The 14,095-nt window shown below is 34.7% G+C and overlaps 1 protein-coding gene across 1 annotated transcript in view; it reads left to right on the plus strand.

Moving 5' to 3' along the window:
• The window catches only part of VPS13A (vacuolar protein sorting 13 homolog A), a 349,059-nt gene that overhangs the window by 227,947 nt on the left and 107,017 nt on the right, over positions 1-14,095 (plus strand). Inside the window, exons 44-50 of the mRNA XM_036739209.1 lie at positions 962-1,217; positions 5,395-5,555; positions 6,477-6,580; positions 10,246-10,528; positions 11,933-12,328; positions 12,740-12,844; positions 12,966-13,112. Coding sequence (XP_036595104.1) covers positions 962-1,217; positions 5,395-5,555; positions 6,477-6,580; positions 10,246-10,528; positions 11,933-12,328; positions 12,740-12,844; positions 12,966-13,112 — 1,452 coding nt within the window. The remainder of the gene's footprint in view (positions 1-961; positions 1,218-5,394; positions 5,556-6,476; positions 6,581-10,245; positions 10,529-11,932; positions 12,329-12,739; positions 12,845-12,965; positions 13,113-14,095) is intronic.

A 14,095-nucleotide genomic window follows, 5' to 3' on the forward strand; every position in this document is an offset into this window, starting at 1 on the left:
TCAACATAGTTATACATGGGTAGTCATGCAAAACACTTACATGACAGACATGTAGTGAAAGACTAACTGTATTTCCCTCTATCCTATCTCATGCTCCCCATTTATTCTATTCTCTCCTTTGACCCTGTCCGTCCTCAAAATGTTTGCTTCTGATTACCCCCTCTTCCCTTTTGCCCTCCCTTCTTTCAACCTCCCCTCTTATCTCCTTCCCCCCTCCCCCTTTCCTGTAGGGTAAGATAGATCTTCCTACCCAATTGAGTGTGTGTGTTATTCCCTCCTTAAGCCAAATCTGATGAGAGTAAGGTTCACTCATTTTCTCACCTCCCCCTTTTTCCCTCCGTTGTAAAAAGTTTTCTTGCCTCTTTTATGTGAGATAATTTACCCCATTCTACCTCTCCCTTTCTCCTTCTCCCAGCCCTTAATTTCATTTTTGCAGATATCCCTTCACAGTCAGCTCACCCTGTGTTCTCCGTCTATGTTTACGTGTGTTCCCTCCAACCACCCTAACACTGAGAAAGGTCTCATGAGTCAAAAATGTCGTCTTTCCTGGTCCTCCTGTTAAGTGACCTATTCCTAATCTTGACTGAGAGGTAGATTGCTTTATGTGATAAGATTTTTGTTACAGTTATCTGTTTTCCTCATTGGGGCAGCAGGGTTGCACAGTGGGTGGAGAGACAGGCCTGAAGTCAGGAATTCATCTTCCTGAGTGAGTTCAAATCCATCCTCACATACCTAACTAGTTGTGTGATCTGGGCAAGTCATTGAACTATGTTTGCCTCAATTTCCTCATCTGTAAAATGATCTGGGGAAGGAAATGGCAAAGCGCTGAGCTGTCTTTGCCAAGAAAACCCCAGACATGGGACGTGACTGAAATCACTGAACAACAAAGTTTTCCTTATCATTTATAGTACTTCTGTGTTCTATTCTTAAAATTTGGTTTAAAATATGTTTTGCTTATTAGGCATTTGCAGAAGCTGCTGTTCAAACTTCAGATGTCTTCACAAAGGATCAGGCACCGTTTATGATTTTCAATTCTCTCGGAATTACCATCACAGTGTCAATGAGTGATTCCTTTTGTGTTCTTAATGTTCCTGTGGCAAAAACATATGAATTAAAAAATGAGCAGAGTTTAAGTATGGATTACGTCAGAAGTCATGATGGTGACCAGTTTAGTGCAATGACCAGCCTAAGCAGCAAACTTTTTTTCATTCTACTCAGTAAGTTTTGCATTTTAGAAAGTTTTTTTCTTTCAGTAGATTTGCCGTAGTGTTACGTAGCATACATGTTTTAACTTGTACTGAGGTATAACCTACTTAATGTTAATATTTTTCCAGGAACATCTTATTGGGCAGTTAGTTTTCTAAGAACAGTGTGATAAAAGGGAACTCAGTGACATTACAAGAAGAGTTTTATGACTACAGTAGAGTTTGGTTATAATGGATTAACTCTGTTATTTCAAGATGATATTCCAAGAATTTCATAGTTGAAAAGAACAGTATAAGCCATGGAATCTAAACAGTATTTTAACAGAAGAAACTCCGTCTATAAAACCCACAGCAAGTGGCCATCCAGTTTTTTTCTCCACGATCACTAGGTAGACAATATAAGGTTGGAATATTGCTGTGGTATGGAAAATGATGAGTTGGTAGACTTAGAAAAATTTGAAAAGGCTTGGACATAGGAAAGAAGATGTTACCCACCCTCAGAAACAGAGGACAGAGAAGTATAGTACAGTCTTACATAGATGCATACGAATGTATATGTCCATATATGAGTATCATATCTAATAGATATCTAAATATGTGTATGTGTATGCAAGTGTATGTATATATGTATATGTGTGTAGCTGTATGTGTATATATCTCCATGCTTAATTATAACCTTCTTGGAGTGGGGAGGGGGGAAGGAGGTAAGACAGAACAAAGTAAAAAGTGCACAGCAGAGAACAAAGGAAAACAAAGAAAAGACGGACAGCTTAGAATACAATGTGTAGTATTTATTCTATAGAGTTTCTTGAAATGGAAATTTATTGCTATATATTTTAAATCCTCTCTTATGTTCTGCTGTGTCCATGACAATGCTTTTTTTCTTTCCTTATTTTGTATTTAACTTTGAGTATTTGTTTATAATGCACTTTTTTATTGTTCATTTAAGTTTTAGTATTTAAGTTTAAAATAAATTAATAATAATTTTAATAAAGATCAATAGGAGGGATAGAATCATTATATTCTGAGGAAGCCCATTCCATTTTTCAGTTGCTCTAATTTTTAGGAAGTTTTCCCTTACATACGCATTTCCCTTGTATCTATATCTACCTCTTCAACTTCTACCCATTGCTTCTAAGCCTTTTGATTTCAAGCATAACATACCTCTTCCATGTAGCAGACCTTAAAATACCTAAAGACAAGTATCATATTCTCCTAAGTCCTCTCTTCTCCAGGCCAAACACCCCCAGTTTCATATGGCGTCTTCTTGACTCTGGTCATCCTGGATGTTCTTCTATAATGTGGGACTCATAAGATACTACAACAGTCCAAATGTGGTCTAACTGGGATGAGGTATAATCAAAGAAACATACCCCACTCTTGATTTAATAGCACATAATAAAATTAGTCTTTTATTTGCTGCAATTTGTCACAGTTGACCCATATGATTTGCAGTTTACTAAAATGCCCAAACTTTTCACACAAACGACTATTTTTGAATGTACTTGTAAAACTTTACATTTTTATTTTTTATTAGATCATTAATTTCATCATTGACTAACAGCTGTTAAGTTTTTTGTTTTGTTTTGTTTTTTGTTTTGATTAGTTTTTGGCAGGACAATTGGGGTTAAGTGACTTGCCCAAAGTGCGTCAAGTGTCTGAGGCTGGATTTGAACTCAGGTCCTCCTGACTCCAGGGCTGGTACTCTACTCACTGCACCGCCTAGCTGCCCCTATTAAATTTTTTAAAGTTAGTTTTTTTGTAATAATTAATTTTTTATTTTTAGTTTACAATTCTCAGTTCCACATAATTTTGAGTTACAGCTTTTCTTCCCACCCCCCTCCCCAAGACAGCATGGGATCTGATACATCTTCTACATCTAACTTTGCATTGAACTTATTTATACAATAGTCAAGTTGTAAAGAAGAATTATGACCAATGGAATGAATCAGGAGAAAGAAGAAACAAAACATAACAAAACAAAAAAAAACCAAAGACAAAAACAAAAGAAAAAAATAGGGGAAAAACAAAAGGCAAGCATAAAGTGTGCCTCAGTCTGCATTCAAACTCCATAGTTCTTTCTCTGGATGTAGATAGCCCTCTCCATCATGAGTCCTTTGGAGTTGTCTTTGCACCTTGTGTTGCTGAGAAGAGCAAAGTCTATCAGGGTTAGTCATCACAGAATCCATGTATCTGTGGCTGTGTACAGTGTTCTCCTGGTTCTGCTCTGCTCACTCAGCATTATGTCCAGTAGGTTTTTCCAGGTTATTATGAAGTCCGTATCATCCCCATTTCTTATCACACAATAGTATTCCATTACCTTCATATACCACAACTTGTTCAGCCATTCCCTAATTGATGGGCATCCCCTTGATTTCCAGTACTTTGCTACGACAGAAAGAGCCGCTATAAGTATTTTTGTACATATGGGTCCTTTTCCCACTTGTGTGATTTCTTTGGGATACAGCCCTAGAAGTGTTGTTACTGGGTCAAAGGGTATGAACATTTTTATAGCCCTTTGGGCATAGTTCCAAATTGCTCTCCAGAATGGCTGGATCAGTTCGCAGCTCCACCAGCAATGCAACAGTTTTCCAATTTTTCCCACATCCTCTCCAGCATTTATCATTTTCCTGTTTTGTGATTTTAGCCAATCTGATGGGAGAGATGTGGTACCTAAGAGTTGTTGCCTCTGTCTCTCTGCCCCTCCACTGCTGTCTGCTGCTCTCCCACCCCGCCATGCAATTGAGAAAAGAGAAACAACTCCTGTTACAAACCTGTATAGTCACGCAAAACAAATTCCCTCAGTGGTAGGGCTTTTAAACATCTTATTACATCTAACCCAACATTCTCTCATTTTGATATTTTTTGGGGGGGATTCTGACTGTTGTCCAATATGTTACCTAGTAAAGTAAAGTAAAAACCTTTACAAGATTGCAGTGTATGGCTTTATCAGTTTTGTCAATCAGGCTAGGAACTAGCCTAGGAAACTCTTGAATGAGGAAGCTCCCTTTACCAATTCAGATTGGCACCTTCTCTGTGACTTCTATTCTTAAGAGAATTTCCTAGAGCACTGAGAGTATAAGCAACATGCTCCAGATTTGGACCTGTATCCTCCTGGTCCTGAGATCTCTTTCCATACATTATGCCATATTGCTTCCCAGCTTGATGTGTCAATAGACAGTCATATAAGAACTCATTGTGTACAATGCTTGCATTGTGCTAGGTGCAAGAAATACAAGTTTAATAAATTAAACATTTCATACTCACTAGGGGACTGAATTTCAATAGAGGAGACAACAAGGATATATACAAATATAGAGAGAAAGAGAATAAAGACAAATATTAATTATTTAAATAGAGAACATTTTGGGAAGAGAGGTGCTAGCAGCTGAGGAAATCAGAAAAGGCTTCACATGGAAAGTGATTCTTAAGGTGAATCTTGAGGAGAGAGAGAGATTCTGTAAGGCAAAGCTGAGGAAGGAGGACGTTTTAGATGCAAAGAGCAGCCAATGCAAAGTCACTGAAATTGGAGATGGAGCATTCTGTGTGAGGAGCAGAGAGAAGGCCGGGTGAGCTGGATCACTGCGTGGAGTAGGGGGAATAAAGGGGTTTCCTGTTTGTGAAGCTTTTATCTTCTATGATATCGTCAGCAGGAGGTTGGGAAAAGTAACACTCCCTTCTGGTTCATTCCCTCACCTTGCCTTTGCCTCCTCAAGGTGCATCCAGAGTTTAACTACTCTTTTCTGATCGACATAGACCAAGATATCTAGCTATATTTGTTGTGTAGCATCATCTGATTTATCCACTGACTCGACACATTCTGTTACTTCTAAATTAAGGTCTTGTTCACACCTAGTTTATACTTTTGATTGATTCAGTAGCTCAATAAAAAAGCCATTCTCAGCTAATGTGTGTATCAGCATAGAGCATCTTGTTAATTACATTAAATGGAATTCCAGGGCTCTGGGATGCTCCCTACAATATTTATTAGTTGAAATAGAATTTCTCAAAGATAATATTGTCATCTTATTTCCAGATTTTAATGGTAATCTATAAATTTCAGTGACAAATATACTTGTATCTTAGTTATTGACATCATAAAAGTTAAGAAAAATAATCCCACCGAAATTTGTTAGTGAAACTATCTCTGGATCTCTCATTTGTGAAATATATTTTTCTTTTCATTCAGCACCTGAAAACCATTCTACTGCTGATAAGATTCCTTTAACAAAAGTGGGTCGATGTCTGTATACTGTTAGACACAGAGAGTCTGGTGTTGAAAGATCTATTGTTTGTCAAATTGATACAGTTGAAGGAAGTAAGAAGGTTACAGTCCGATCCCCAGTACAGGTATTTTGTGTTTTGACTTTAAGAAAAAAATCATACTGTATTTATACTCACGTATGAACTTTCTGTAAAATGTTTTTCAGAACTGTATTTTATGAGCATAATATATCCTGGTATTCACCTTTGGAAAAAATTTCTTTTAAAGGTTGCTTTACTGCTTTTGAAAGTTTTCATTCTACTCTATGGAATAGCTTGTTTATAAATTTCTAGGTAATAGTATATTTATAATTCATATTCATGGTAGGATAATTCAGTGCTGACTGTGCCTCTTAGTTGCTTTAAATTTGCTAAATTAGAATACTTGAAATAGAGTTAAAAGTAAAGCCTGCTCCCAGTTATTCATGTATATATTATCTTCTTTTTCACCTGTTGACAGTAGCTTTTTATTCCCAAATTAACGTTTTCCACTGAACATGTTTGAGGCTGTCAATGGTATGTGCTTGGGGTTTAAAATTCAGTTTTTATATTAGAATGTTTGGTGTATAATTACCAACATATTTTACTGACTTTACTAACTTTTAATCTGGTTCAGCCTGCACTGGAGAGTTTTGTAGGTTACAAGGTGGTGGGGTTTGACATCTCTGTGGTAGAACATTAATGGAAAAATATGTTTTTAAGATTTTACTTGCTTTAAGAACTTCTGAATTTATTAAGATTTAGGTGGTCACTAATTTGAAGTCGGGCAATAATTTGATATATTAATTATGCCTAATTATGGAAGTATTAACTGTATTTTTACAATTTTATCAATGCCTATAACTAGCAAGGGTCTAACCTCCTCCACTAACTTGGAGTATAACTTTGGGGAAATCGGCTTACTTTCCTGTTTCTGTCCTTTTGTGTGAAAAAATACATAATATTTTTGTACCTGTTATCTTCAAAGTGACTTATTTGTATTTGTTTTTAATTATTTTGATTTTGTAGATGCGAAATCATTTCTTAATTCCATTGAATATTTATGAAGGCGACACATTGCTGGGAACTGCTTTACCAGAAAATGAGTTCAACGTACCATTGACATCTTATCGGTGAATAAAAGAAATTTGCAGCCTGTTTAGCCTTTTAAAGTCCCTTTTGGTATTACTTGTGTATGACCATGAAGAAATTACAAAACTATAGAGTAGGCCTATTTCAGTGTATACATAGACCCACACATACCCCTATCTTAAGTTAAACAAAACTCCAAATATAAATATCTAAATTTTTATGTATAGTGATGTAATATTTCTACTCCACAAATGATTTATAGAAAGATTCTTCAGAAATTACCCTAATGGAATATAATTTTGATTTGTAGAAATTTAATTTGTAAGCAATATATTAGAAATATATCCATTATGTAAAGAGAGATACACACTTAAAATGCCATTTTATTCTTAATGTTAAACTGCTAGGAATCATTTAATTGCAGTATATATCAGATTTTAAATTACAGTTATCTTCGAATATTGAGTACTTACTGTTATTATTAATAAAGTGTATTTGCCATAGAAATTTAAATATTCCCCCAAATAGAACTTAAACACTAAATAAGAGTAAAAGTATGCCATAACAAGAAATTATTCCTTTTAGATTTGCATTCTTGAGCATCCTGTTTTATGAGAAAGGTATAGATAGACCTAACATTTCCCTGAATTACAGGAGTTGATGTGTCTTGACCTTTTTTTGTGAGCCTTTATAACGTGGAGGATGGTGGTGTACTTAATAGTATTAGGGAAGCCTCATTCAAAATAATTACAAAATTCATAAAATAAATAGGAGTCAGTATTCTGATTCACGCACAAGATATGTAAATGTAGTTATAAAATACTAAAGAAATTAAGAATGACCACTGATTCCTGGGGATATTTGTTGTTTGTGATTGGGCAGCATTAATATAATAAAAATGATTCTATTGTCTAAATTAATTTACAGTTTTACTGTGTATCAGTGGAACTCCCAAAGGGACATTTTTTTGGAATTAAACAAAATAACAACAAATTTAATCTGGTAGGCAAGAAAGTCATGAATCTCAAAAGAATTAAAAGGGAAAAAAATTAGAAATGAAGGAAGAATAACACTTGCAGACCTCAAATTAGTGTATAAAAAGTAATCAAAGAACTATTAGGTACTTGTTTAAAAAATTGAAAAATTTGTCCTTGGAATACTGACAAGGAAGAATTAGAAAAAAAAATTGAATTCAATAATCCATGTTTCTTTATTGAAATTACTTGGGAAAGAACTCTAAGTTGATGTAAACTGCTAGTAAAATTGGAAACAATTTTGGCAGAAATTAGATTTAGACCAATATCTCACACCATAAACAACGGAAGTTCAAAATAGATGTTTAACCTGATAATAATATGAAAAGATGTATATTTATGCTCTTATAAATATACATATACATACACATACTGTGTATATGTATTATATACATACATATATATATGTTTATGTGTGTGTATGTTATACAACCAGATGTGGTTGGGAGAGAGTCAATCAAAAAGTAGAAGTGATTACAAAAGATAAAATAGATAATTACAATTACATAAAATTGAAAGGCTTCTATATGAATAAAATTAATGCCACTATGATAAGAAGGGAAGGTGCTGATTGGGGAAAAAGTCTTTGTATCAGATATCTTTGATGTATAAGAAAATTGCACAAAGGTGGGAGACTAGTGCTAAGGATCATTGTGTGCACTGCTAAACTTAGTTGATACATTGATTAGATTTACTGTACTGCTTCCTCCCCTACCCCCCTTTTCATTAGTACAAAGAATATTTCTTGGTGAAGAGGGAAGAAATGTTATAAGCATAAAATCTATTCCATAGAATATATAATGGGCTAATAGGAGAGTATAGAATGAAAAGTTCACAAGAGACATTTTCTTTAGAGAGATCCAAATTAATTTTAATAATTAAATTGGATTATTACAAAATCCTCATTCACATTCATGTGTTTACTTTACAGAAATATTAAGACTCCTTTTGTTAAATAAGATGCTCTGACCTGATTAAAACCATTAATGATTAGTGAAAACATATTTTGCCTTTCCCATCAGGAAGAGACATTTATTTAACACTTTCATGTGCTGATATTTGTGAAAAAGACATTAAGTTTTACTTAAAATTAATTATCCTTCACACTAGAAGTTAAAGTCTCAATTTATAAATCTGATAATTGTTTTTCTTGATGCTTTGTTTTTCCATGCATAGCATCCAGTGCTTAAGGACTTGTCCTACTGAAAAACTTGTTACTTTTTACATTTAAGTACTTGTTTTTTGTTTTTTTCCCAATGTGGACCTAGATAGCTTCCTCACACATTCTTTACTTTCAGTAAGTTTTGTGAGTTAAATAGTTTGTCTCTATAAACTTCAACCGGTTAATGATGAAGTTCCTTAGCAGAAATTTTTTATGATGAAAATTTGGATTACAGCATGAACTTTATGTCTAGGAAAACCACCATTTTAAAGTGACAGTATGCCACAAAAGAGCTGTTTTGCTATACTTGTATCAGTAAGGCAATAAACACAACATAGATGATAATTGTCAAAATGCCCATGTAGTTCTGTATGGCAAAGTATATGAGACTCTCTACATAGAAGGTAGAAGTAAACCATTTATTCAGACACCAGAGGACCAGATCCCACAAGCCATCTATCCATTCTACCACAGCAGAAAAGCATTCCGTATACAATATCACAGCATGGAGCCTGGCCATCCCAAAACCTCTCTGACCCCCTGCTGGGGTCTTCCCAAAAACAAACTCCTAGTACATCTAAGTCAGTCTGTTCAGCTCTAACTATCATGATGGCCATTAGCAGCCATAACAGCGCGCTCTCTCTCTGTCTCTTTCTCTGTCTCCTGTCTGTCTGTCTCTCTCTCTCTGTCTCCTGTCTGTCTGTCTGTCTCTGTCTCTGTTTCCTGTCTGTCTGTCTGTTTCTCTCTCTCTCTCCCTCACCCTCTCTCTCCCTCTTCTCTCTCTCTCTTTCTCTCCTGTCCGTCTGTCTTTCTCTGTCTCTGTCTCCTGTCTCCCTGTCTGTTTCTCTCTCTCTCTCTCTCCCCCTCCTTCCCTCCCTCCCCCTCTCTCTTCCTCTTCTCTCTCTCTCTCTCTGTCTCTCTCTCTCTTTCTCTTTGTCTCCTGTCCGTCTATCTCTCTCTGTCTCTGTCTCCTGTCTGTCTGTCTGTTTCTCTCTCTCTCTCTCCCCCTCTCCCTCTCCCTCTCTCCCTCCCCCTCTCTCTGCCTCTTCTCTCTCTCTGTCTTTCTGTCTCCTGTCTGTCTGTCTCTCTCTGTCTCTGTCTCTGTCTGTTTCTCTCTCTCTCTCTCTCTCCCCCTCTTCCTCTTTCCCTCCCTCTCTCTCCTGTGACATAACTTCCTTTTCCTGTCAGGAAGCTGCTTCTACCACATGTGACTTAGGCTTCCTGTGACATTAGCAAGTCACATGACCTATTAATGGGTGGAAAAGATCTTCAAATCTAAATTGCTACTACACTTATCTACACATCATTAAAACATCGTCCTTCATACAAAATTATTATGGTCTGTATAATGTATTTAGGGTACTATCTAATCTCCTAATAAATAAGGTAATTGCATAAGAAGTGAAAAAGCACAATATAATAATTAGCTATGCTATTCTAAAGCTATATATATTATCTTGCTTCTAAAGAAACATTTCAAAGTCATTACAAGTTGATTTTTTCCATATAGATCAGCGCTTTTTTTGAAACCAGATGGTGAAGAATATGAACCATGTGATGCAATCAACTTTGAAGAAATTATAAAACATGAGGGACTCCTTCTAGAAAAAAGATGTAAAGCTTTATACTCTGCTAAGAAAGCATTTATCATTAATATTGTACCTGAAAAAGATAAACTGACATCAATGTCAGCGTATTCAGATGATGGATGGGATTTACCATACATAATTCATCTATGGCCTCCTGTTCTTCTCCGCAATTTTCTTCCTTACAAAATTGCTTATTATCTAGAGGTACTGTTTAAAAAGTATTTTTAAAAAGTATTTTGTGTCTTCAGTTTGGTAATTGAAGCTTGATAAAGATAGGAAAGATAAAATTAATTATACCATTCTGATTTAAATTGCAATACTAGAAAGGACTATCTAGGACAATGGAAAAACAATACTAAGTGGTTTAAAATAAATACTGATGTGCCAGACTTAGTTGAATAGAAGTGTTTTCAAAATGTTGGCTATGAAGCAAATTACTGTTTAATACATTAATATTTAGGATATTGGCTAGAGATCTGGCCTTAGAGTCAGGAAGACCAGAGTTAAGTCTCACATATTGATTATGGTATCCCAGACGGATCTCTCAACTTCTCAGGGTTTCAGATTGGCATCTCTCTGAGACTGTATATTGCAAAGAAGATACTGCTCCACATTGGCAATGAAAGGTCCTCTTAGGACCTCTGTATGCTAGTGAAATTACTATTCAAAAAATTAAAAATTACAATATTAGGTTTGTGTACCTACCACAAAAATTTTGGCTGCAGTACTAAAAAAGAAAGAAATTAAGATATAGGAAATCCTTTAAAACCTTATACTCAAAAGAAAGGAAAATATCTTATAACGTTAATACTTGTATTCTAAGTAACAAGCTTTTTTCTAAAATAGTTTTTAAAAGGTGGCAGAAACTGCATTCCTTTAGGCGTGGGGCAATATGAGGGTGATGTCTCCTTATGACATTACTTAATGAAGTTGATAGAGAAAAATTTTACTCCCTTCTAGTCAGGATACTTTCTTCCAAGTGAAGAATGACTGGTATGCCCTATTATTAGGTATTACTAAGTGCTTTTGACTATATATTTTTTTCTTGATTTGTTTATTGTTTTGCCATTATTTTGATCTAGCTTCAGGTGCATCCTAAGTCTGTTTTTCCTACTTCCCAATTTCCCCTTTCTTATCATCTTTGCTTTTCTCTACCTTTAATATTCACCCCCACCCCCACCTTTTATTTGCGTAGAATTTGGGAGCATTGGTGATAGAAAGCAACTCTTATTTCAGTTGTTGCCAACCTCATTCACACCGTCCTGGCTCCAACACCTAATTCTTAGCCAAGTTTTTCTCTATAAATACTTTCCCTTTGCTTCTTGTTCTTCTGAATCAAAATATATTCCCTATATAATAATAAGGTATTCTATAGACACTTATGTAAACAGGCTTGACTTACTCATAAATTTTCTGACCAAGATAGATTTATCAAGATGGATTTTCTGGTATAGTTTTTCATTATTATCTGATTTCAAAAATCTTTGCTTTATGTCTCTTTTTTATGTGCAACATAATTTCAACTATCTTTGTGAGGAAAATCTTAAATAGAAGTAGGCTTTTTCATGTTATTCAGGTGTAACACTGTTTTTCTTTTTTTTATTGCAGGGAAATGAACTTAGAGTTTTCACTCTAACAGAGGGTTGTTCAACACAGATTTACACTGCAGAGTTGGATAACACTAGACTACATTTAAAGTTAATTGACTATCTTGACCAAGATTGGAAAAGTGAATATCAAATAAGATCTAATCAACATGATATTGGTTTTATTAATTTCATTTGTGTCACTGAGACAGAGAAGACAGAATTAGTTATTGCCATTCATTTGACTTACACTACTGGCCAGGCAATTGTAGCATTTCACAGCCCATATTGGATGGTGAATAAAACTGGTCGGATGCTGCAGTACAAGGCAGATGGGATCCATCGAAAGCATCCTCCTGATTACAAAAAGCCAGTACTCTTTTCTTTCCAGCCTAAACACTTTTTTAATAATAACAAGGTATGTAATTTTAGGCTTATTTCATTACATCTATTTTGCTGTCCTTCAGAATTCTGAATTAAATAGCTTCCTTGCCTGAAAAATGATAATATATAAATAAATCTGTATATAATCATAAATCTGACTATAATAACCTTTGCAATTCTTAGCATCCTATGTAAGTATGCTATATAAGTTGCTGCTGCTTTTGTTGTTACACAGATTTTTATTCTCGTCAAGAAATGTCAATTTTTAAAAATTAATGTTTACCAAATTATTTCAGAATTTTAAAATTTGTTAAAGTTTAAGTTCATTTGAAAGTAGAGGAATTGATGATAGAATGTTTGATATTTTTCACAGGTTCTAGTAATTATAAGAAATTTTTTAATCTCCTGAACTTAGCAGTGTATTTGTATTTTTATCCTTCCCTAGGTTCAACTTATGGTGACTGACAGTGAATTATCAGACCAGTTTTCAATTGATACTGTAGGTAGTCATGGAGCCATTAAATGTAAAGGCATGACAATGGACTATCAAGTGAGTTAATTATGTGATTATGCAAATATTTTATTAATGCTTAAAAATTATTGTTGGTTATTATTCGGAAACTGTATGAAATTGTAAAAATAATAAAATGTTTTAATTTTTCTCTTCTTAGGTTGGAGTGACCATAGACTTGAGTAGTTTTAACCTTACAAGAATTGTAACATTCACTCCCTTTTATATCATAAATAACAAAAGTAGATATAACGTAAAGGTATCAGAAGAGGGAAATGAAAAATGGGTTTCTCTTGATTTGGAGCAGGTAGGTAGATGAACTTCCAATTTATTTCTTTTGATTCTGCGGTGTTAAATAGACACCAGTAACAACCAAGTCAGAATTTTTTCTTTCTATAAACTACCTCATCTCAGATTATTGTATGCTGGTATAAAGTGGGAAAATAGTATTCTTTTTTTTCTTGTTTTTAATTTTTTGATTTTTTAAAATTTGTTTTTATTTTCTAAGTGCAGTTATTTATTTATTTATTTATTTTTGCTTTCTAACATTCACTTCCTTAAATTTTGAGTTCCAGATTTTCTTCCTTCCCTCCATTTCCCCCTCCCCAACATGGTGTGCAATCTGATATAGGCTACACATATACATTCATATTAAACATTTTCACTTTAGTCATGTTATAAAGAATTAGAACCAATGGGAGGAACCGTGAGAGAAAGGAAAGAAAAAGAGAGCAAATAGTATGCTTTGATCTGCTTTCAGACTACATAGGTTTTGGGGTTTTTTTTGAATGTTGGTAGTATTTTCCATCGTGAGTCTTTTGGAGTTGTCTTATGTCCTTGCGTTGCTGAGGAGAGCTAAGTCTATCAAAATTAGTCATCACATAGTGTTGCTGTTACTGTGTACAGTGTTCTCCTGGTTCTGCCCACTTCAGTCAGCATCAATTCATGTAAGTTTTTCCAGGTTTTTCTGAAGTCTGCCTGCTCATCATGTCTAATGGGATCCAAATCTAGTAGTGGTATTGCTGGGTCAAAGGATGTACATAGAAATGGTAGCCCTTTGGGCATAGTTCCAAATTGCTCTCCAGAATGGTTAGACCAGTTCACCACTCCACCAACAATGCATAGTCTTCCAATTTTCCCACATCTTCTCCATAGTTCAACATTTTCCTGTTTTGTTATGTTAACCAGTCTGATAGGTGTGATTTGGTACATCAGAGTTGTTTTGATTTGCATTTCTCTAATCAATAGTGATTTAGAGCATTTTTTCATAACTATAGATGGCTTTAATTT

The sequence above is a fragment of the Trichosurus vulpecula genome, chromosome 9 (assembly GCF_011100635.1).
Source record: "Trichosurus vulpecula isolate mTriVul1 chromosome 9, mTriVul1.pri, whole genome shotgun sequence".
Taxonomy (NCBI): domain Eukaryota; kingdom Metazoa; phylum Chordata; class Mammalia; order Diprotodontia; family Phalangeridae; genus Trichosurus; species Trichosurus vulpecula.